The sequence below is a fragment of the Cuculus canorus genome, chromosome 14 (assembly GCF_017976375.1).
Source record: "Cuculus canorus isolate bCucCan1 chromosome 14, bCucCan1.pri, whole genome shotgun sequence".
NCBI classification, from domain to species: Eukaryota; Metazoa; Chordata; class Aves; order Cuculiformes; family Cuculidae; genus Cuculus; species Cuculus canorus.
The window spans coordinates 2,631,783-2,656,809 of record NC_071414.1 but is presented as its reverse complement, the minus strand read 5'-3'; the positions used below and the strand labels follow the sequence as shown (position 1 = coordinate 2,656,809).

At 50.9% G+C, this 25,027-nt stretch overlaps 1 protein-coding gene across 5 annotated transcripts in view; it reads right to left on the bottom strand.

The window, feature by feature from the left end:
- SIL1 (SIL1 nucleotide exchange factor) overlaps nucleotides 1–25,027 on the bottom strand; it is a 116,961-nt gene that overhangs the window by 80,260 nt on the left and 11,674 nt on the right. For 4 of the 5 annotated variants that reach the window (XR_008452256.1, XM_054079806.1, XM_054079805.1 and 1 more), the window contains 2 exons: nucleotides 12,890–13,004; nucleotides 9,472–9,607 (listed from right to left, as the gene is read on the bottom strand). Coding sequence is in view for 4 of the 5 variants with exons in the window: in XM_054079806.1 (XP_053935781.1) it covers nucleotides 9,472–9,607; nucleotides 12,890–12,994 (241 nt within the window). In the remaining variant the exon portion in view is untranslated. Of the gene's footprint in view, nucleotides 1–9,471; nucleotides 9,608–12,889; nucleotides 13,005–13,508; nucleotides 13,629–25,027 lie in introns of those variants that run through there. The other variant, XM_054079808.1, reaches the window with a different exon arrangement.

Sequence of the window (25,027 nt, the reverse complement as noted above, 5' to 3'; positions counted from 1 at the left end):
AGGCTGTGCCGTACTGGAGCTCTGTGGGGGCTAAACAGCACTTCTGGTCCGAGAAACACACACCGAAGAGCCCTCCTGCCCTTGAGCAGATCCAACGCTCCTGCCCAGTTTGGTGTCACCTACAAACTGACTGAGGGAGCGCTCGATCTCCTCATCCAGATCATTGGTAGAGATATAGAACAAGACTGGCCCCAAAACAGAGCTCTGAGGACACTGCATGGGACCGGCCACCAGCTGGATTTAACCCCATTCAAAGTGTTTTTGATGAACATTTTCCCACAGCACTCAATGAAAACGTTGGTCCTGGCATGGCTTGTTTGCTCTGGGAGGAGAGGGGAGACACTCAGGCTGGAAATTCCAGATAACCACGGCTTCATGCACTTCCAGAAGGGAAAACATTTTTCTTCCAAAGCTCTGTTACAAGCTTAAAATACATGCACAGATTGCTAGATAAAGACAGAGATATAAATAGGCCCGTTATTAAATACCTCTTCTTTAATGAGGTTCATCCTTCTAAACAGTCACACGAAGGTTATTAATGCTATTACAGAAGATGCAGCACGCTGGCACATAAAACCCCAGCAAGATACTCCTCATCACCCAGCACAGTTAAGCACCTCTCAGCAGCTCACACGCTCACGGCAGAAAGAAGATAAAAGAGAGGAATGAGAGATGTCTTCTCTGGGAAAGTCTCTCTTCTTTCCAAACGCTTTATCCCCTCCAAACATGTAAATTTAGCCATGGGAATGATTCCCACCGCTTACCTCTACTGCTGCACATCTGATGCATTTCATCTCTCCACTAAAGCCGCACTGGCATTAGAACAACACCAAGCAGAGCATCATTAAAGCCAACTTTGAAAGTATCATGAAAAATGCAGCCTCGCTCCCTCCTGTTGCACCAAACCCACTGCTTGACTCTCAAACACCTCCACCGCCTGGTTTGCAACCATCCCAAACTCACCCACTGCACACTGCGGGTTTGGGCATCGGCACCACTAGCAGGAGTCACGGCTCGACTCATGTGGAAACACACCATCATACCCTTCTCTCGGCTCTGCTCACTATCCAAGCCCACGGCTCTGTGGCAGAGAAGCTGGAAACTTCTATCTCAGCTGCTCAAAGTGCAGTTTTGGGCAGTTCATGTGTCACTGCAGAAGATGGTATAACTGTCTGGTGTCATAGAATCACACCATTGTTTGGTTGGAGAAGACCTTTGAGATCGAGTCCGACCACACCTCACTGCTAAACCAGACCCCTGAGCACCTCTTCTACCTGTCTTTTGAACCCCTTCAGGGGTGATGAGTTCACCACTCTCGCAGTAAAGAAATTTTTCCTACTATCCAACCTAAACCTCCTCTGGTGGAACTTGACGCCATCTCCTCTCATCCTGGCACTTGTTTGATGAAACCAGTAACACCACGGCCAGTTAGGCAAGGCATTCACCCCAGCTCACCAAAAACCCATCCCAGCCCCACTCTACTCCTAAATCCAAGCGTTCCAAGAGGTAAATGTAGAGGTTTTCCGACTAAAACCCACCAACTCTGCTGCTGCCTGGATACCAGCAGTTCTGGAAACAATAGAAAACAAAGCAAGTTCTTTCCTGATTTGGGGGAGGAAAAAAACCCTGGCTCCCAGTTCACTTCACAAATACTGAACCCAACACCCACACGTGGGAAAACAATGGCTGCCAAACTTCCAAGGTCATGGAGAAGCAGATAGGAAAGAGGGAAACAACCTTGTGGGTTGGATGGAAGCCTGGCCATGCTGCAAGTGTTCCTGCTGAGCAGCACCTTCACAGCGACCCTCCTGCACTGAGCAGTGCTGCGCCCGGGCTGGGCACAGCCCCAGCGACTCTGCTTCCTTACAACCTGTAAGTTAAACGCACTGACACACCAGAGTCCATTTCTGCGCAGCTCCCGGGAATGATTTAGGAGCAGGAGGTACGTGGTTCTGAGCTCTCACATTATTAAAATGTAAATACATAAATATACAGACTGCATTTACAACCCGCGACGAAATGTATAATCAACACTGCACTACTGCACTTGTCAGATTAGAGCAGTGGAGTATTCTTCATAACGTGGGAGTATACATTTTCTTTCTCTTAACTTGCACATTCAGTTACCGGCCTATAAATGTTTGTTATGTGCCACAATAGGCCTGAGGAGAAGGGCTTGGGGTGCTGGGGATGAGAAGCTCACACAAGGCAGCACTGTGCACTAACAGCCCAGAAACCACCCGTGTCCTGGGCTGCATCCACAGAGAGGGAGCAGCAGGCAAGGAAGGGGATTCTGCCCCTCTGCTCTGCTCTGGTGAGACCCCACCTGGAGCCCTGCATCTGGTTCTGGAGTCCTGAGCACAGGAAGGACATGGAGCTGTTGGAGCGATTCCAGAGGAGGCCACGGAGATGATCCGAGGGCTGGAGCACCTCCTGTACGAGGACAGGCTGAGAGAGTTGGGGATATTCATCCTGGAGAAGAGAAGGATGTGGGGAGACCTCAGAGCAGCTTCCAGTGCTGAAAGGGGCTCCAGGAAAGCTGGGGAGGGGCTCTGGATCAGGGAGGGCAGGGAGATGATGAGGGGGAATGGTTTGAAGCTGAAAGAGGGGAGACTGAAATGAGATCTCAGGGAGAAATGTTTTGGTGTGAGGGTGGGGAGGCCCTGGCCCAGGTTGCCCAGAGCAGTGGTGGCCGCCCCATCCCTGGAGGTGTTCAAGATCAGGTTGGATGGGGCTTGGAGCAACCTGATCCAGTGGGAGGTGTCCCTTCCCATGGCAGGGGTTGGAACTGGATGGGCTTTTAGGTGCCCTCCAGCCCAAACCATTCTATGAATCTATGGTCTTTCAGTGTGTTGGACAAAGGGTCTGCAGCTCCGTCTCCATGGAAAGGTCAGCTTTGTGCCTAGGAATGTTCATGGCTGTTTCACAAGCATCTCAGCTATTCAGGTCCAAAGCCATCTCCACTGGTGTTCCCTCGGGACGCAGGCCATGTCTCCTGGCAGCTCCCCACCCTGGGGCCAGTCAGCCCACGCCTGCCTCGCAGCCAGGAAGGTGTCCTGCTCACCGCAGCACTGCATTGCCCTTGTCTGCACGCCAAAGAGACAGCTTGACAAGGACCAGGTGTGCATCCCTGGTGAGCGCCCTCTGACTTCCCAGCACAGGGAACCTGCCAGCAAAGAAAATCCAAGCGCATAAAGTGGAACAAGCCTGGGGACAGGTAACAGCTCTACCCTCATCTGCACGGTTGAGCTGTGAAGACGCTCACACAGACATCCTTCAAACACCACATAAACATCTTTCAAACATCCTTCAAACACTCACTACTTATAGAATCGTAGAATCATGGAATACTTTGGGTTGGAAGGGACCTTAAAGATCATTCAGTTCCACCCCCTGCCATGGGCAGGGACACTTCCCACTGGCTCAGGCTGCCCAAGGCCCATCCAACCTGGCCTGGAACACCTCCAGGGATGGGGCAGCCACAGCTTCCCTGGGCAACCTGGGCCAGGGCCTCACCACTCTCATGGTGGAGAAATTCTTCCTTATATATCAAGCCTAAATCTGCCCCTCTCCAGTTCATACCAGTTCCCCCTTGTCCTATCACCACAAGCCTTTATGATTAGTCCCTCTCCAGCTTTCTCATAGGCTCCTTACGGGTATGGGAAGGTACTCAAAGTTTGAGACACCTCCTGTCTACACGTTCTCCAAGCACCTGCTGAGCAGTTCTAATCCTGCTCTCTTACCAACAAGAGGCAGGGAAACACCATTACACCTCTTACATCAGGACTAAAGCACAGAGAACTTGCTCTGTTGTACGTCTGCCCCGTATCAGAGCCAGAAGTGGCACGTGGAGCTGCAGACCTGGCACTTCTGCCAGAGACGACAGTGTAAGGATGGATTAAGCAGGAGCCTGCGCTAGGGAGACACTGCATCCCATAACGCGAAGGTGAGAAGTTAAGGAAAGCCCACAACGATGGGGAAGCTGGGAGAGGAGAACACGAAGGCAACAAGGTATGTTAAAGATATCAAAAGCCATGAGTATGTGAGGTCAGATGGAAAAACAAGCTGGAGTGCTCAGCGGCCACGACTCTACCCTCCAGCCCTGAGTGTTTGCAGTCACTTTCGAGCTCGCTTGGGCTTTCCTACCTGCTGCAATCACACTGCAGCTCTCCCCGTTGCCGGTCAGATTATAATGACTCCACAGCTGAGATTCTTCTCCTCTGCTTCTTACTAACAAGTTACTTTTTAAAAAAACCCTGGAACTGAAGCATTTCATCTGGTGCAAATAAGGTTTTTAAAATCCCATTTGCCTTCCCTCTTTATGCAAATCCGAGCTGATCTGATGAGGCTCCTCTTTCCTGGATTACACATGTCAAGCTTTGCAAAAACGAGCATACCCTGGTGGTTTAATGCCATATTTCACAGCCCTCTCTTGCCCGCGCTGACATAAATATTTCAGAGACCTGCACACAACTGTCTGAGTCAGGTCAAGGTCACCCAGAAGTCAACGGTTTGGACAGACTCATTAATTCAGCAAAGCAGTTAGCAGGAGTCAGCACAGCTCGGGACATCCCGGTGAACAGCAGGAGAAAGACACCCGCCAACAAGCTGTACGGAAATCTTCCCAGCGCCACACGGAACCATGGAATGGGTTGGGTTGGAAGGGACCTTAAAGTCCACGCAGTTCCAACCGCTGCCATGGGCAGGGACACCTCCCACTGGATCACGGTGCTCCAAGCCCCATCCAACCTGGCCTTGAACACCTCCAGGGATGGGGCAGCCACCACTGCTCTGGGCAACCTGGGCCAGGGCCTCCCCACCTTCACAGCAAAACATTTCTTCCTAAAATCTCATCTCAATCTCACCTCTTGCAGCTTCGAACCTTTCCGCTTCATCCTATCCCTGCACTCACCCGCAGGGCGGTGAGACAGGCTCTGGCACAGGACTCCTGAGCCAAAGGATCCCTCCTGTGATGACCTCCTCCTCCTCCCAGCTTTAAAAACCTCTTCTCAGCTCAGAGCAGCACCGCTTCAGATGCTGAAATCTCTGGAAAGACGCAGACTGGCAATGAAAGCAGACAGTTACGCCCCATCCTGAGTCCTGCTCTTTGCAGCAGAACCCCAGAAAGTCCATCAAAGCAGCTTCTGAAATTACCTGCCCAACATGAACACTTTGAGAACTGCATTTCCATATACCTCAGACCTTGTTTGTGCAGCAAATGAGACAGAGGAAGACCTGAGACAAGTCTGAACAGCAAAGATAGCTCCTGACAGGGAAAGCAGCCCGAGGACCCTCGGAAGCTGCAGCCACAGATATTTATATGCTAAGCACTGTATCATGAGCTCCCTGCTGAACATAAGATGGTTTCATCTTTGCAGAAGCAGCAACAACAGCGTGCTTACATCCACTTTGCTCTGGCAGTTTGATCAACAGCGGCAGTCATGGCTTCTTATTTTTTAACTGCAATATAATTAGGCACTTAAGAAAATGACTCTGAACAGCACAAATGCCACAGAGTAACTGCAGGTATCGGCACGGAGCTCTACAAGCCACAAGTTTAACCACAGCAGAAGGTAGAGAGCAGCTGAGCTACTGTAACGCCTGCCCTGCCCAGCTGGATACCCAGGCCTGCGCTCCAAACCCGAGGGGATCCAACGCTGCAGCATTTCCATCACCAAGGCAAGATTTTGCTCGTTTCTCCAGCCTGCAGGAAGCTGCTCTGGATCAAACGGAGCCTCTCAGTGCCTCGCTGTTGGCTTCCCTTGAACATAAAGCATGTGAGTAGACTGTAAATATTTTGATATTTCAGGCAGATGAGGTTCTCGCTTGGTCCATCTGGATTTGGAAACTGGACACAAATTCTCAACTTCAAAGTGTCAACTGAGAAGCCTGCCAGCGAGTTTCTGCTGCACCAGGGAGCGGGAAAGCCCTGCTGCCACAGATGTGGACTGAGCCCAGCCACAGAGGCACCGCACAGCCCAGGCACCCCACAGTGCTGCTGAGGAGATGAGGAACCCTTTTTCTTTCCCAGCTAAAGACTTGCTTCTTACATCCTTTTGCTTAATCTTCTCAACAATGTCCTCCCAGAGGAGCCACATCCTCTCCAAGGAGCCACGTTTGACGCTAACTTGGGGTGGAAAATCTGCTGGTTGGTGATATAACTGGATGGTCAGAGCAATCTGACTTCCAACTATCACCAGGGATGCCAAACGAAACAGAGGGAAACAAGATGCCCAGATAAGAGAGGAAGGTAGTGCCCAGGAAATGAAGCACTCCCATGGTCCAGGATTGCATGGCAGATTTGAGGTCAGCTGGAAATGTGGGAGAAATGCTTTCATATACAGAACCCCAAGAAGTGTCAAAGTGATGGAGAAGACCAGCAAGACCATCCCATCCTTCCATTCATCTCTGCCATCACAAAGACAATGGATCAGCCTTTGGTTGCCATAACCATTAGGCAAGATCACCTTGAGGTGTTTCGGTGTGCTGACAGACTCGCCTCCACGCGCTTGGAAGAGATTAATGCAAGCAGCAACAAAAGCTCAGCACCTCTGCTGTTTCTCAGAGAGAGTCCGACTGGCAAGGGTGCTGCCACCTGCTACAAGTGCCTTCTGAAAGGAAAACAGCACCAGAGGAAGCGTAACCTTAAAAACAATTCTGAAACAGACACCTGACCACGCAAAGTGATCTGCCCACAACCGTGAATGTGCATTCGAAGGACATCGCAATCCAACTTGTTAAAACCCAGCGAGGCAGCAAGGTCCTACAGACGCCAAGAGAGAACAGAATGAAAGCCCTGCAGATGTCTTCATCTTTTCCTCAGCTGATACAAAAAAAAAGTAAAAACAATAGAGGCACTGGGAGGCTTTCTAAGGCCTTTCTGCCTAACCCAGCCATGCCTGGTGCATTATTTAGTGCTAAGCAAGGAAGAAGCGACGCCTAACAAAGTGTTAAAGGGCTGTGTGAAGTTGCACCACCCTTCCCACAGCCCGTCAGCTTCCCAGCTGGCTGGCAGAAGAGACAACTGATCTCCTTGCTTCTTCCAGATTACAGGTGGCAAAGTTCTTAGGGTAACCGTCTCTCTGGGTTTGCATCCAGCTACCTCCGGCAGCTTGAAATGTGCTCAAAGTGCACGGAAGCCCTTGATCAGGATCCAGCTCACACTGGAGGCAGCGAGGGAACAACCGCACAAAGCAGCATTAGATATACAATAACCACTGAATTAGGTGGAGGATTTGACAGGTTACAGGTTGGCGACACTACTGCAGTCTCGGTGGAAACATGGTTTGATGCAATTAGCAACAGGGAACAGAAAAATGGTGGAGGAAAACTGGAAACGCAAGCACAAAGGATGAGGAATTGCAGGATTGGACAGAAGCATAAAAATCCTGTGTTGAGCTCAGAGCAGGAACAAGACGAAATAGGAGCGTGATGGAGGAAACGTCACTCCAAGCTCCCGTCTGCTCTGTAAAACTGAAAATCCAGATTTCAAATCAAAGCATCCCCTCTCCCAGCAGAGCCTGGCCCTGTTTGCAGACGGGATCCAACACCAGGCTGCACGGGGACAACCTGGTGAGGTGGGCAGGGCGTAAACTTCCAAGCACTGTGCTGCAGTTCACTCTGGCTCAGCTGAGCGCCCACCAGCCAGGGCTCTGCTCAGCTGCGAGCACGTGAAAACACATTGGAAACATTGGAAGGCGCGGAACCACTGGGTTAGAATCATAGAATAGTGTGAGTTGGAAGGGACCTTAAAGATCATCCAGATCCAACCCCTGCCATGGGCAGGGACACCTCCCACTGGATCAGGGGCTCAAAGCCCCATCCAACCTGGCCTGGAACCCCTCCAGGGATGGGGCAGCCACCACTGCTCTGGGCAACCTGGGCCAGGGCCTGAGCCAACGTGTGCTCCTCTGCTCAAGGACAGAAAGGCACATCCCTCACGCAGCCACACCACGGCTTTCTTGTCCTATGGGCCAACATCCTCCCTAGCATGGATGCAGGCTAGCAACAGGGACACTCTGGAGGTCAGAGGCCACAAGGATGGGCTCCTGGAGGCCAGACGCTGTAGGGATGGGGCTCCTGGAGACAGTAGGTTCCCCAGCCTTGCTTTGCGTAATAGAGGTGCTAACAGTGCGAGTACCACCAGGGTTTGGCTTCAGAGCAACCCACCGGAGACAAAACCCCAGGCTGGCAGGGGGAAACCCCTGACCTGTTTCTACCCAAATCTGCACACACACCTGAAACAGGTGTTTTCCCCACTTCCACAAGCCCTTTGCTGCACGTGTCCAACGTGAAACTGCTACAAAAATAAAGCGGAATGAGACAGCCAGACAGTGGAGAAGGTGCTGTGGAACAAAACCAGCAACAACGCTCATAATGACCGCAAGAATACACATATTCTGCTTCAGCAAGGGGGGGGGGGAGATCCGCCAGTCTGAATACTAAGCAGGGACACCACGTGCCTCCCATACATAATGGTCCAAAAACGGAATATCAGGATATACCGCAGCTTTATGAAAGTTAGGAGCTTTTGCTAGACTTTTATGTTACACAAAGATTTACATTTCAAAAAGTCCTTCTGCTGTATCTGGCAGAAATTTCAAGACAAATGGATCCCATATTTATTCGTTCGATGGTAACACTGAGCGCAGGATAAAACTCTTTGAAATTCAGAGCACTTTGTAGAACTTAATTACTCCTCAGTCCACCCTTCTGAGGCAGGAAAGTGCTACACCTGCAGATACACGAGAGCTCCAGAGCACAAATGGATTAAACACCTTGCCCAAGACGCCAGAGGCAGGCTTCCTGCTCACCACAACTGCCAGAATGCGTGTGCACATGTGCATCTGCGTGTGTTTAAACGGGCTGATCCTCTCCAGAGCCTTTCCCAGCGCATGGCTTTTGGCAGAGAAGCCAGCCTGCTCAGTTGGTGTTTTCTCACCACACACATCCCATCCATGTCTAATAAAAGATATCAAGCCCAGAAAAGGGAAGAGATGTTTTTGTGGGATGTACGGAATAAAAGCTGCATCTTAAAGAGCAAGGAACAGAAAACTCATTGTTAAAGCATTGCGTAGCATTACACTGCTGATCCTTAATCTGATCACCACTGAGCAGCGTTTCTCCAGCCCACACTGGAGCACAGCAGCGCTGGGATACCGCGTGCCAGCAAACATTATAAAATCTGTCCCTATAAGCCAGTACCAAGAGGTTTCTGAGCCAGTGGCAGACACATGTCACCACTTACAGCTCAACTGAAAGCTCTTTGGCCACCACTCCCAGGGCTGGTGGCTTTGGAGATGGTCTCCTGTCCCTGTTCTGGGTTGGTGGGTCCGTACCTCTCTGCCTGAGCACCAGCAGAAGAACATATTGTCATGGGAACAAACAGGCATCCCAAGTTTCCGCAAGGCCTCATCAGCGCCATCAGACAGGGCGGCAGAGGAATGCTATCGTTACCCATCAGCGCGTTACCTGGGCGGATCGTTTGCCACTGATGCGTGGGGTAAAACACTTCCAGGTCTTCGGGATCAGCATCCGCTTCTGTTTTCAGCTCTTTCCCACTGTCATCTTTTGTGTCGCTCTCTTCTATTTTCGTAAGAGCGAACTCCTTTTGGAGAGAAGAGATTCAGCTCATTAGTGATTGCATCTGGGTAATTTAGTGCCGGCTGAGAATACAAAATTTTTTCCCTCGCCAGCAGATTTTTTTTTATTCTTTGACATCTGAGATTCTTTCCACATGGCTAAATTTAGATTTAAAGTATATTAAAGGTTAAACATGCATAACCAGCGTGACATTTGTGCTGAACAAAGCAACGCAGCCCATTTCCTATTCCAGCAGAGGCTGCCGAGCCTCACCTATATCACACTCGGAGCCAGAAGCCCGGCCTATTATTAGGGTTGTGTAACGTCACGAGACCCTGTTTTCCTTTGCCTAAAAATAAGTCAAACTTCACTTTTTCAGTTGAAATTTTCCACACGAGTGGAACGCTTCAAGCATTGTTGGGTTTTTTTCCTTCTTAAATGCACTTATTTCAGGCTTGGAGAAGATTTCAGCTAAAATAGTTCAGCTATTTCCAAAATAGGACACGGGGAAAAGACATCGAGTTGCCCACACAAGAAAAACGCGAGCATCCTCTTCTCCACCCGCTTCCCGTGTCTTTTAAAACAATGAGGCAGCGATTTAATCACTACCTACGCTGCGAGAGCAGCACGCGAACGGCAGAGGTGTGGTAGATCAGCCAGCACGAGCGGTACATTATACAAAGGAAAAAATGAGGATGAAAAGGAGGAAAAATACCCCCTTGCCGTGAGGGAAGCCTCACTGTTCAGTGGGAATTCTCCTTAGGGAGCTGGTGGGAGTCAAGTAGAACTGCAACGGATACAGTCATTGCGATGCGTAGTAACGACCTCGTAGTATCTCACGCCAGGCTGTTCCCTGCTCGGGAAGCAGGACTTTGTGGCTCCCGTTTTGCCAGGAATGGATGAGCTGGTCCAGGCCAACGGCCAGACAGCTCAGTTGCTGTTGCAGGGAGCATCCCCAGCTTCCAAGAACGGCACTGCTGAATAATCTCAAAGAAGCAGCCTAGGGGGAAAGATGATCCCTAACTGTGGGCAACTAGAATAATAGAATAATAGCCTGTTCAAACACCTGGAGCGCCTTGAAGGGGCCGAGGTGGGCAGGCTCTGCTGGAAGAGCTGAGGACCTGTCTTCATGGATAAATCACAACAGAATCACAGAATAGTTTAGTTGGAAGGGACCTCAAAGCCCATCCAGTTCCACCCCCTGCCGTGGGCAGGGACACCTCCCACTGGATCAGGTTGCTCCAAGCCCCATCCAACCTGGCCTTGAACCCCTCCAGGAATGGGGCAGCCACCACTGCTCTGGGCAACCTGGGCCAGGGCCTGTAAAGCATTACATTTTGCTGCATGGAGTGATTTGATATGAACCCTTTGAATGTTTTCTTGGGGGGGAAAAGTCAATTAAGGGGTTAACTGGGAATTTCAGGCCATGCTCTGCCTTCAACTTCTTCCACTTCTTAGAAAAAGCGCATATTTTCTGGCAGTATCTGGGTGTTTTGCATATAAATATCCATTATTCAGCCTAGGAGAGTGTTTCTGAGCGGGAGAAATGTCAGCCTGAGCAAAGCACGAACAATTAGCAGTGACAGTGGTAGCGCACGAAGGTGGCTGACAAACCTACAGAACGTGTTTATTTTTATCTGTCCAAAGGGATCCAAATTTCAGAAACGCCCCAGGAAGCGGAGCTTAACTCCTGATGCCGCTCAGAACATCAGAGGCTCAGGATCGTTAAAACGATGACAAATGGTTAAAGCTCAGTAACAATCATAAACATTAAAAGCCAGGTTCTACTGATGAAAATCGATGTTAACATTTTCTGATCCACGATGCAACAGGACTAAAATAAATGAGTCAGAGCAGTTATTTAGCTTACTCACGCTACTGTATTATTATCCAAGAGGGACTTAACAACACAGGCCATTGTAAATTTACCAGCAGGCGCATCTGCTGAAATGGATAATGGAGATGGTTGATGTTTACCCGCGCTGCACAGGCTGGGGTCTAAATGTTCAGCAAGGATAAAAGGATGCAACTCGGCTCATTTCAATGTTACTGCCATGGTTTGGCCCAAAACTGCTGTGCCGTTCCCTGGTTTTATTCATATTTCTGTCAAAAACAGGCAACGGCACACAAGCAATTATTCTTTTACGCAGAGATTGAGTAGAATCTCTTTTAGTTCATTTTCATAATTAAATAGGAGAAAGAAAGATGTTTTCTAAAGAAGAATGGAAATGTCCTTAAAGGGAAAAAAAGCTTCCTGGCTTTCTCAGTCTGAGCTAAATTACAATGAGCTGAGAAGCCCCAGCAGGGAGGGCCTGAGAGGATCTGCAGTCTGTTTGCCATGAAGGGACATGGCCAGCACGGAGCCGTTGCAGAAGGTGGTGTGAGAGTTATTCACCCATCGCATCAATCCTGCCTGAACCTCGCTGCCAGGCTGCCTGCCTGGGGGCTGTCCCAGCGCTCATTCTCCAGCTGGGATGGGTGCATTCTATCTCCAGACCCTTCTCCTCCTTCCCTGAAATAAAGACAGATTATCTCATCCTTACACGACCCCGGGGGGACTGGATTTATTGGCCCACAGTGCTCACACCATGATCTGCCCCTCAGATGTGCTCTGGGACAGCACAAACCCCAGCAGCCACAGTGCAAAGGCAGGAGCGAGTGCCCAAGGACATGGGGTGCAGTGACTGCCTAAGCCAGTGTTGCTGGGGGAACCCCCGTTTTAAGCCACAGCACTCTAAAAACACCACTCTACTACTAAAGATTCCTCAAGGAAGTTTCCCAGATCCACTCCTCTTTGCACACCCATACGAGTGCAAAGGGGCCAGCAGCACCCACCCACCTTGACTGCAGCTTCAAAACGATGCTGTAAGGAGCAGAATCCATGTGTGTGGGACACAAGGATGCTCCTCTAAGCCTTACTCGCGGCGACTCGGAGAGGCACAGCTAGGACCCTCATCAAGGCCACCTCTTCCCTCTACTTGCCACTACACTGCACTATCAGCCTTGCCTCTTGCCACTGGGGGAACGTGAGACAACTCAAAACAGCAAAAGTGACACGTAGCAAACACAAGAGCTGCCCAAGCTGCACTGTTCCTCTCAGAAACCCTCTGGATTGAGCACATTTTGGCTTTCCTGGAGAAAGGAAACATTGTTATGAAGACACACTGCCCAGGAGAGGTGATTCACCAATGCTCAACACTCCGTGTGGCCCTACAGAGGGGACAGGTAAGGCTGTTGCCCCACCAGACTCCAAGGGCTGGGCTGCCTTTTGCGAGCACGGCTCTCAGACAGAGCAACCAACACTTACGGGAACTCCATCGCTCAGGCTCGACTGGGAAAACACGGCAGAAACCACCAGGACCAGCAGGTTGACTTTGGCAGCGGTGGAGAGGAGACCGGGCCAACAAGTCATTGCCACCAACCTGGATTGCAAAGGGAAACAAACCAAACAGCATTTTAGTCAACATTTAAAGAGATTTCAGCATTCTTTCCACATTTCACAACACGGCCCAGGTGCAGGGCTGTGACACCACGGGACACACAACACCTCGAGGTGTTAGCACACAGATCTCGGGAGGGCAGCCGATAGCACAGGGTGTGATTTTACTGCTAATGGAGCTTATGACAGGTAACGACAAAGTAGCTGATATTGACCCCACGGGGGCTTATGCGTCTCCTGGAAAACATGAAGAGACCTGGAAGCCCTGCTTAAAATCACAGTGTTAGTGCCATGGCTGACAGCAACAGGGAAAACTAAAATTCAGTGCGATGCTGTGAAGTTTTTTTAGGCCCGTGCCTCATTTTAAGCACAGAAGTAGCTGCATTAACTCAAATTAAACAAAAGTATCAGCCACCGAAGGATCAAGGGGTTGTCTAAATCCAGTTATTGAGGAAAACAACACTTTGCAGAGGTGAATAAGGCTTACTTGGTGGTTCCCACAGTGCAAGGCTTTCTCTGCTGCTCAGAGCACTGGATCCTCCGGATCGTGAGCCCAAGACCCGGCTCTGCCAGTGCTTCCAGCAGACCACAAAGCAATCCTGTGGTTAAAGCCACCCCAACCGACCACAAATGGCCTACTGAACCAGAAGGGGCGGGGAAAAAGAGAAGAGTCCTGCTCTTGTAGCGGCCATCACCCTGGTAGAGAGCTCATGTCCCCACCACCGTGTGCAGAACCACACTCACACGTGTCCCACTGCCTCCCAACATGAGGCTTCAAACCCACCCCCAGCGCTCGGTTCGCTGCTGCTCACGCCGGGCAGGGAAGGGAGCAGCCTGCCAGCACGCAGCCCAGAAAAGTATTTCCTTTGATTGGCTCTAAATTTACATGTTGCTAAATTAAACTAAATGAAGTCTTTTGAAAGAAGATGGAACTGATTAGTTCCGTTCAAACACTTCTTCATTACTCATTCCTCCATCAAGTCAGCTCCTACTCCTATCCAGGTTTTAAAGAATCTCCTCCCATACACACAGCCCTAAATATCTTTGTCTCTGTTGTCTATCAGTACGGCACATCACACAGCAGATTTTTTCTTTCCTTGAAGCTACCATCTTCCATTCCATAGAGCAGAAAATGAGCTCACAGAGGCAACCAGCATGACCCCTGCCATCAAAGGAGCTCTGTCTCAAAAGGCTTTGGGGACACCCAGAGAGTAGAGTCACAGAATCATGGAATGGTACACCCCATGGCACCTCGCACTGGATCAGGGGCTCCAAGTCCCATCCAACCTGGCCTTGAACACCTCCAGGGATGAGACAGCCACCAGTGCTCTGAGCAACCCGGACCACGGCCTCACCACCCTCACAGCAAAATATTTCTCCTCAAGATCTCATCTCAATCTCCCCTCTTACAGCTGAAAAGTTCCCCTTGTCCTATCCCTGCACTTTCAAGAGCCCCTCCTCAGCTTTTCTGGAGTCCCTTTCAGTACTGGAAGCTGCTCTAAGCCTTCTCTTCTCCACGCTGGACAACCCCTACTCTCTCAGCCTGTCCTCGTACGGGAGGTGCTCCAGCCCTAGAATCATCTCCATGGGCCTCTCCTTCCACCCCTTGATGGCTATCTTGTCTCCCTGCTCTGTTCTCTTACTTCTTCCTCTTCCTGCTTAGTTTTGGCTTTAGCCAAAAGAAGAAAATAAAAGGTGAAACACTGCATCCCGCTGGTCCATGGCAAACACCCGGGAAAAGGCAACAGAGCACGGTGCCCAAAGCATAACACTTCTGATGCACCTTCCCAAAACTCCTGACCCAGGGTCTTCCTGAACAGCAGCCTCTCCCTTTGGGCTCACATCCCAATCAATTGGATTTTTGTTCGCCACTAATTGCTTTTGGAGCAGCTCTGGCCGTCTGACACCACATCCCTCAGCAACGAGCTCCACTGCTCAACCCACACTGTGCATGGCAGTACCACCTTGTGGTACCTGACCTGGTGATTAATATCCTCCTTCAACGTCCTCTTCTTGTTTAGAGTCACAGAACCACCTCCAGGACCCACAAAGCCTTATTAAAGTACAACCAGAGCACAAAAGCTCTCCATTTTCAGAAGAGAGACAAAGACACCCCAAGGCCAAAGCCTCCATCTATCTCCTGGGGCACTGCCGAGCGGAGCCAGGCTACGACCAGTGCTCAGGTTCCTGAGCTGGGAAACCCAGAGTAGAGTCCATGGGCTCAAACCCCATCTGCTCCTAGATCGACATGCCCCCTGGCCAACACCACAGCCAGAACCTCAGGCTCCCACTGACCACAGCGCACAGTCCTCACCTCAGAGCAAACTGCTCTGTTTTATACAGGAAACAGGGCTCGGGTTGTTTTGGGTTTTTTTTTTTAGTTATAAAACAAGTGGCAAAACCAGGATAATAAAAAATAGATGTGTCTCTAAAACTTTACCTGCAAGCCTGGAAATAAAAAGAGAGAAGAAGAAAAAGAAATTCAACAAAGCAGCAGCTGAAAGAAAACGCGCCCTCCCATAAAAATAGAGCTCACGTGTACCGAGAAGGCTGGTGGCAAATGACAGCACAGTCTCTTTAAAGCCTACAACCTCATGCCTGCCTAGAAGATGACATCTGCACAACAATTAGCAGTTTGCTTAGGTCCCAGGTAGGCAGGAGCAGCCAACATGTGAAACACGGGGGTTTGAAGCTCCTGGAGAGAAGCCTGCACAGGCTGACATCTCGCTACAAGACAGACACACGCAAAGGGCGTGAGAGGATTGCCAAAGCGGTTATGTGGATACGAAGCAGAGCGGAAACAATCTGTGCAGTCTGTAAGGTAAAAAGGGTGAAAGCCTTGACCCCACCTCCATAGGGAGCGTTCGTTGTGATTGAAGGACATTGTTTTGCCCAGAGAAGCAGCGGTTGCCCCATCCCTGGAGATGTTCCAGGCCAGGTTGGATGGGGCTCAGATCAACTGGATCCAGTGGGAGGTGTCCCTGCCCATGGCGGCAGTTGGGACTGGATGGGCTTTGAGGTCCCTTCCAACCCAAACCATTCCATGATTCTACGATGCTGGAATGCAGCAGCACCCATGCACGGCTGCAGCTGCTCAGCACCAGGAGAACAACAGCAGGACCACAAATTCCCCTTGTGCAGAGGAGGGTATTGTTTTTTTCCCAATAATCCTCTTACATAAAAGAAAATCAGGTACTATGGAAAGAACAAAGGGTCACACTCTGTCCCTGGTGGTGGTCCTTCTACCAGGGTGGCGATGTTCTTGGCTCCACAGCTCCAGAAAACCCCATCAGTCTCAGTGGCCACAAAAACAACAGCACAGCCATTACATTCCCCATTAGAAGGGACATCTTTACTGATGTTACCACCTGCACATTGGTGCTGCTCAGCCCCGCAAATGTGGCTGCTGCAGTCATAGGTGACAGTTCAAAGCCAGTCAGTGAGAAGAACACATTGCATTAATGTCTTCTGCTGCTGGGAACACACTGCTCTTTTATGTCCTTAACCCCAAGCCCACACTGAATGTGCTGTGCCACTCCAATAAATCATGGAACAGTTTAGGTTGGAAGGGATCTCAAAGCCCATCTAGTTCCTGCCACGGGCAGGGACACCTCCCACTGGATCAGGGGCTTCAAGCCCCATCCAACCTGGCCTTGAACACCTCCAGGGATGGCACAGCCACCACCGCTCTGGGCAACCTGGGCCAGGACCTCAAGCCCAACCTGAATCCTGATCCACTGCTCTGTGAGAGCATATGGACATCCCGGAGAGCTCCACGGCCCCTCAGCAGGCTCTGGGTTTACAGCCAACTGGAAGCAATAGCAATAAGCTAATCCTCATTCTCTGTTACGGACTGAGGGAGCAGTATCAGAATTATGAGTCTCACAAAACTGTCTGTGAATTCACCAGCTCGGGCGGTGTCTGCCCAGCCACCCTTCGTCGGTAATGACAGCGCCAACAGCGCGTTGTGCGTCCATCAGCACAAATAACTCGAAGAGCCCCTCTCACTGTGGGTAGGGCAGCACTGGAGAACAATCGCAGGATGAACGACACCCAGGAACACAGCCCGAGCACCCTTCGGCTGAATCGGTGACACAAAAACCTCCAAATGCTCACAGTCCCCAAGGCAGAAGCCAAAGTTTGACGGGCAGTAACAGTTAAGGAAACGGTTTTCAAGCGAGAGGAGTAAATAGGACAGTCTGATTGCAGAGCCGCTCTAGGGTCACGCATTGCAATCAGTGTCGAGTCGAGATCCCTGTTCAAACACGATATCATTTTAACGACGCTGGCATCGATGGCCAAGACCAGCGTGCCGTGCTTAGTGATGTGCAAAGCAGCGGAGAAAGAGAAGGACGTTGAGCTGACCTGAAGTTTTCTTGCTCTAAGCGAGAGGGTCCCCAGCTCCGCAAAGAGACCCCGTTGCAGCTGACCTGTCGCTGCAGAGCAGAGCGGTGTCAGTCAGATGCCCGGGGAACATCCCCGGGGTGGCAGGAAGAAGAGGAGGGTTTATTGGAACTTCAGTCTGCGTGTAGGAGAGGAGACAGCTGGTGACAGAGCATCATGAGGAGGCCACAGGACACTTTGCCTTTCCCTATTCAACACAGCCACACCCGCACAGCCCTCTGCTTCCAAACAGATGAGCAGGACCAACCTGCAAATGGCATCATCCCCTCTCCCTCCCAGAGACACAAAGGCTCCTGTTAAGCACAAACCAAGCTGAGAAAAGCCAACCTGGACATATTCATGATTTGACAGACACATGTTGATGACCACATGCCTCATTAGCAGGTCTCAGTCCTGAAGACCATCCAGCTCTCCCTGCCCTGACAGTCCAGGGACGTTGTGCTGTGGCTTCTGGCAGGAAGCACAGGATTTCTTGTTTGTCTTCTGGAAATTGGAGCCATGAGAAGTCAACTTGCCCGTGTGAAAACCCCAGCGACTGTCATGAGAGAGAAAGCACGGGTCCTGTCCTTCCACCCATGTCTTGCCAGAGATGGTTACTTGCAGCACATTTTAACATGGAGGATCGAGCAGAAAGATGCGAGCTGACAGGTAGGATGCTCCAAGAACCCCAATGAGCTCCCAAACCTTGCACAACACAAGCAGTCCCCGCTGCCTTCACAAAGAACAAGACTTGCGAGCCTCTGATACCACTTTTCCCCCACGTTAAAAGCCATCTTCACCTACTTTTCAATGCTTTTTTCTTCCCTGAGATGAGGCCTAGAAATTAATTGCACTTGCTCTAGGAGCTGTGCCCCAGGGAGCTGCACCCGGGACCTCCTGCTCCGTGTATCCATCTGAGCTCCCTCCTGCCACGGACAGGTCCTGATCAGCAGCGGTGCCAAAAGACATCAGGAGTAAATTTTCCCCTTCATTAAAGCCAATGTTAAAACTACAAAGATCCTGGAAGAGACCCGAACACACTTGAGTGATCAAAGGACTGGATCTGAATAAAAATTAATAATAAAAAACCAGAATAAAATAATAATAATGAACCTAACACCTTATGCAAAGCAGAAGAAGAACCCTGAACAGCAATCTGAAACACAGCAAGGAGCTTCCTCCAGGGACCCACGCGGTGCTCCTGATGGAGCCCCAGTTTGTTCATCCTTGCTTGTCTCAGGACAAACCAAGAACAGCCTCCTCTGGATAAGGACCCACCCCACCGAGCTGACGCACGCTCTGTGCAGCTTTGTTCAAGATCTGATGATGCATCCACTTCTGCCACGCTCGGGGTCGTAGATTCATAGACTATCCTGAGTCAGAAGGTACTCACAAGGACCATCGAGTCCAGCTCCTGCCCCTGCACAGGACACCCCAACACTCACACCGTGGGGCTGAGGGCGTTGGCCAAACACTTCTGGAATACTGTCAGGCTTGTCATGGTTGGGATGCTCCCAGTAGCTCTGCTCCTCCTCCTGTGCTGCTGTTAGGAAAGCACATGTGTGCCTCCAGCGAGGATCCCGCTGTACTGAGAGCCCCCAACTCCTGCCGCAGGGTCCCACACGTGTGGGTGACAGACAGGATGGAGGCACCACTGCGTGCACACACCCTCTCACAACTCAGATTTCCATGGAGAGGGCGCAGCCGTAGTACAGATCGATCCATTGACACCACTTCAGAAACTGCTTAAAACCACATTTCTTCTCCTTGCTTGCTCCCCATCATTTACTCCTACCAGCACTCCACTCTGGCGTGTTAAAAACACTCCTACGCAAGGGAAAAGTTGTAGGAACACCTTCCCATACTTGGCTGCCTACAGAATCCACGCAGCAAGGAAGCCATGCTTTTAGGGGTACAGAAATAAACCATGGCTTGAGCTCTACTGTCAAGGACAGCCTGTCCCCAGGCAGCAGGTCCTGCTCCCATCACAGCAGAAGCACCGCTCCAAACTGGGACCAGTGTCCAGGGGGACTATTTTGACATAGGGTGGTGGAAATGGGGCGGAAGGAGAAGGATAATAAGGGCAGAAATACACGCTTGCAGAGTCTGGCATCCACCATGCAATCATGCCACTTTTATAAACATCATTAACAAATAATTATAATAAATATTAATAACCCCGAGGTTATTAATAAAAATATTATTTAATAAAATTATTAGAATGAGGGGGGAAAGGTTGGGCTGGAAGGGACCTTGAAGCCCATCCAGTTCCAACTCCCTGCCATGGGCAGGGACACCTCCCACTGGATCAGGGGCTCCAAGCTCCATCCAACCTGGCCTGGAACCCCTCCAGGGATGGGGCAGCCACCACTGCTCTGGGCAACCTGGGCCAGGGCCTCCCCACCCTCACAGCAAAACATTTCTCCCTGAGATTTCATTTCAATCTCCCCTTTTTCAGCTGAAAACCGTTCCCCCTCGTGCTATCCCTGCTCTCCCTGATCAAGAGCCCTTCCCCAGCTTCCCTGTAGGCCCCACATCATAAAGCCAGCATCGCCCTTTCTACCCAACCACAGCAGCTCCAACCTTGTTGTTTATACAAACAACTTCACGCTGTTTAACATTAAACATCATTTAGTCTATCAATTAAATCCATTTAATGAATTCCTCCAGAAGCCAACAATCACTAAGAATGCTGCTCTCCAGAGGCAGGAGCACAGCTTTGTACTTTGGTGGTTTGATGCCAGGCTGCACCACCGTCTCCGTCCACTCCCTAGTGGCCATGGCAGAAGAGGCCGTTCCGCCGGGGCTCAGCAGACCCTCCATTCAGGCGCTGCCGCCAGCGTGTCTCCAGCAATCCCGAGACTCTCCGGCGTTGGAGAGCCTTGGGTGCAGGGTGGATTTCCTGCCTCGCTCAGGATGCTGTGTACAACAGCAGAGCGTGCCTCGGAGATCAGAGGACTGAATGTATCATTTATTATTGATAAAAACTGCATCTACCTGGATTTCTGGCAGCTGCTCTCACAGGGCTCTGTGAACGCCTGCACGTGCACACAACCCTCTCTCTCTGCAGAGCTTCAGCCCTGTACTAGAGCGCGGGAGCGATTACCATAATTTAGAGAGAAGAAGTGCACCGTGACCTTCAGGACAAACACCTTCCAGGGAGCTGCCACGCTGCCCAAACTCAACCACGTGGAATGACTTCCCCCTTCTTCATCACCTCCCAAACCACAGGTGAAAAACACCTCTCATCCTGCCCATACCTACACCCTCCTGCTCCTGCCTGTGATTTCCCACACAGCACATCCAGCTGAGTGATATTTTTACACTTGCACGTATCCACCATTTACACCAGCCCCTGTTTGCAAGGTGACGCCTTGTCTAGGACTGACCTTGGAGTCTGCCAGTGTCCAGCATGGAATTTTTCCTCCTCTGCTTTCCCAAGCAAAGGGAAAAATTGCCCACTGCGTGAGCTGGGGTGCAGGGAACCCCTACGTCCCACCGCAGCTGGGCCTACAAAGAGCCAAGGGTTTAATTGCCACACTCTTAGCCTCTCTGCAAACAGCTTTTTGTATTTTCCAAGTTCATGCCGTTCACTCGTGGCTCTCACAACAAATAACAACATCCTTCCCCTGCCAGGTGCCAGCTTCCCTACAAAGAGACTCAATTAAGAGGTTAAACACCATGCAAAATTCATGTTAGTGTTACAGAAACCCATTGTGGATGTACGGGGAACAACTCCACAGCACCCACACCAGCATCCGTCCCCACGGCTCCATCTCCCCCAACCCGGAGGTTTCCCATCAGGATTGCCCCCTCTCCTGAGCCACGGGCATCCTCCACCCTGCAGAGCATCCAGCGCAGAGGGCACACAAAGGGCCTCTCCTCCAGCAGCTCTATCCATCTGTCAGAAACAGGGAGGGTGAGGGATATGAAAAATGCATTTTTCCTCACCTCCCTGCCAGGCACCGGGCGGCAGTGACAGCTCTCGCTCGGCATGACAGCCCACGGGCACGGGTCACAGCAGGGAGCAGCACAGGCAGCAAACGCGTGGCTCACCCAGAGCTCTGGCTACGTGGCCAGGATTGGAGTGGCATCGTGGGATTAATTGCACGGATGCCTGGAGGGATGCGCAGCTCAGGACCTGCCCCAGCAAGCTGGGCTCCACCATGCTTCCAGGTTTGTGGCGAGTTCCCAGTTGAAAAGCCACCGGCATCCACCTCATGGGCCAAAGCCACCCAGGAGCAGGTCGGTCAAACCCAGCCAGGAGCTGCCTGATCAGCCACCAGCAGGATAACCCAGAATAAAGACCTAACAAGACAACTTCAAAGCCTCTCTGATGGGAACAAGGAGCTCTCCAAGGATGCTCATAACCTACTGCCAAGCAGGTTCCCTCGGGACGGCTCCTGGCTTCGCCTCAGTTCTCGCAGGAATCTGGGCAAGTTGCTCCCCACACCGTGCCTCGGTTGTTCCACTCCTAACGCAGACACCACAGCCACAACCAAGGGAATCACAGGGTGCCTTCCATGAAGGTCTGCAGCAGTATCTTCATGTGCACGGATGAAAGGCACTCAAGCTTGCTTATTTTTTTCACCACTCAGTAATTTTCAAGTGGTCTCAGAGGATGCTTTTCATAAGCAATTAAAAAAGCCCAGGACAGTAATGAGTATGAAGAGAGAATGGAGACTACCAGTGCAATCACCTAGAAGTGATCCTCACCATGATTTCCATTCTTCTATCCTGGCATTTCCCACCAAGATTAAAAAGCGAGCCCTGCTCTGCAAGTGCAGAGCCTCCCTAGTCCGAAACCAAAGCGGAGCTGCTGCTAACAGTATGCATTGAGCAGGGTTTTTCCCAAAGAAATGTAAAATAGCAAAGAGCTTCAAATGCTGCAAATGCGGAAAGGTGTAAGAGAACATTATTCCTTCTCTTTCCTGTTCTTCATCATGTGTTGCCTTTACTTTGGGGAATGGTTTTCCACCTTGCTGCTTGTAACACGGTTACAGACCAACACGTGCTTACAACCACATCATCAAATGGAAGGAATCCACTGCTGAAAAATATCTCTCTCCTCTCACCTCCTGTCAGCCAGGGAGAGCTATTTTAGATGTTACTTGTAGCGAGGTATGGAAATAACAGCTGAAAATATGACCATGCAGAATCCTTTCATTAAAAACTGGCTCAGGCACTGCAGAACTGCTCTGGCCATGCACAGGCACTGGACATTAAATGTCTGCTTCCTCGGGGACAGATGCAGGTGCGAGTGCTCCAGCAGAGGAGAGGTGTCACAGATCTCTCTGCAGACCTGGCTGTCGTTATCAGATGGTCCTCATCATCCGCACGGACTGTGACCATACAATTGTACAATCAGTGAATGGTTTGGAAGGGACCTCAAAGCCAGTTCCACCCCCATGGGCAGGGACACCTCCCGCTGGATCAGGGGCTCCAAGCCCCATCCAACCTGGCCTGGAACCCCTCCAGGGATGGGGCAGCCACCACCGCTCTGGGCAGCCTGGGTCAGGGCCTCCCCACCTTCACAGCAAAACATTTCTTCCTATGATCTCATCTCAATCTCCCCTCTTTTGGTTTAAATCTGTTCTCTCTCATCCTATCCCCGCCCTCGCTGATCAAGTGCCCCTCCCCAGTTTTCCTGGAGGCCTTCCTGCTTTCGTCCTGCCTTTTGCCCCACCAGTTTCTGCTCAGCAGAGCTTTGATCCCCCAAGTGATCATAGTTCAGAGCCTTTTTTTCCTTTTGCTGCCTAGCATGAAGGACACTGAGGTGGAGCTCCAGTGCACCTCGGCTTCTGACAGGCAGGCTTTGACGTTGCACAAAGAGCCCATCTCTGTGATCCCTCTGGTCTCAAACAGCAGAAGAGCCACAGCTTGTGATCCATACGAAACAGTGTTTTCCTTAGGGAAGAAAAGTCACACAGGTTCTGTTACATCTCTGCCTCTTGGCCTTTGCTGTACGGCTACTGGCAAAGCCAAGGACTCTCAAAGCCTCCTTGCCTGTGGCAAGAGCTGACAGCAGGCTGTTAGCCACCCGCAGTCTTTCAGACGAAAGACGCCTCTGCAGCACCTTTCCCTCTGCTCAGCGACCAGAACATCTCCAGCAGCTTCCTCTGCACCCTGGTGGTGCCACAGCCACGGCAGGTGGGAAATGGCACGTCCATCACAGCATTATCCGGGAGGGGCTGCTCCCATGAGAAGCACAGACTCCACTGTCCCTTCCCAGGAGCAGATTTTATCACACGATGGACGCGCTGTTCAGCAGAGCTCCTACATCCCTGCCGTCTCAATAAAGGTGCTACGTGAAGCGAGGCTGTTTCAGCGACCACAGGCGTCACCACAGCAAGCTTTGGCATCAACCCTGATCCAGGGTGGGAGAAATCTCAGCACACCCAGAGCCAGGCAGGGATGGTCCCTCACCCACCAAAGGGTTTGCAGCATCAGGGTTGGGCCGCGTGTATTTTCCAGGGCAAGGATCTTGTCATTTATGCACCGAATGGCACATTTATTCTGCTGTTCGGGAAGAAATAATAATTACAGTGACCTCCAGTCTCCAGCTCCTTCTGTCTACACTTAAAGAAAAAGCAAAAAAGGACCAACGCAAACAATGCTTCCACAAAACCTTCTGAACTAGCTTTTAGCTGCTCGACAAAAGCGGGCCAGATGAATTCCCTCATTGTCCTGTTGCATTTCTGTTTCATAACAGCGCTGCGGGCAAAGCACTCGGGGAGCAAAGCGCCACTCGAGTGGGTGAGCCGAGATGACCATCGGCCTCCTGCCTCCGCACGGGGCTCCAGGTGTGCCACGACTGCCCAGAAACGTGCTGCCTTCTTTCATAGCCAGAGCTCTGGACCAGCCCAGTGCCTGGCAGGCTCCATGTGGCCAAGAGCTGCCAGCCAGCGCTGCAGGAGCCAGTGCACGCCAGGGGGTCCGTCTATGCAGTGCTCTCTCACCAACACATCCTCAGCACACATAATTCTCCTTCCCATAAAGCAGTCACTCCTGTTTTGGTGATTTAAAAAGAGATTTTTTTCTCTCTGAAGCGATAATAGATGGAAAGCGTGAAAGAGAAGAAATTAATGAACAGGTAATTATTCCCAAAGTTGTAAATAGGAGCAATTCCTCACCCAGAGCAACTCTGGAAAACAAGATTAAAAAGCTTAGGGGACACATTATCAAAACCACAGGTAATAGAACAGATAAAATGTATTTACCGTATCCCACAGGGGACGTGTACTTTGTATTCTGCTGAGAAATCGAATATTCCACTTCTCATTACAGAGTTAAAAGGGTGCCCTAAAACCAGCAACTTAACAAAGTGCCTTTAATGGCAACCAGGTCCAATTCCGGAAACGCAGCCTCTCCTCTACTGCCCCGCACACCGAGCACAACGAGAAACACAGCGAGTGTCCGCAGAGCACCCAACACACCGGCAACAACAATAATGTGTGCAAAGTGCGTGGTTTAAGAGCCAACAAAACAGAGGCTGGGATGGGAGGTGGGCTACAATAACGCCCCCTCCGCAGATGCTTCACACGCAACCACAGACTGGTTTGGGTTGGAAGAGATCTCAAAGATCCTTCAGTTCCAACCTCCTGCCATGGTCAGGGACACCTT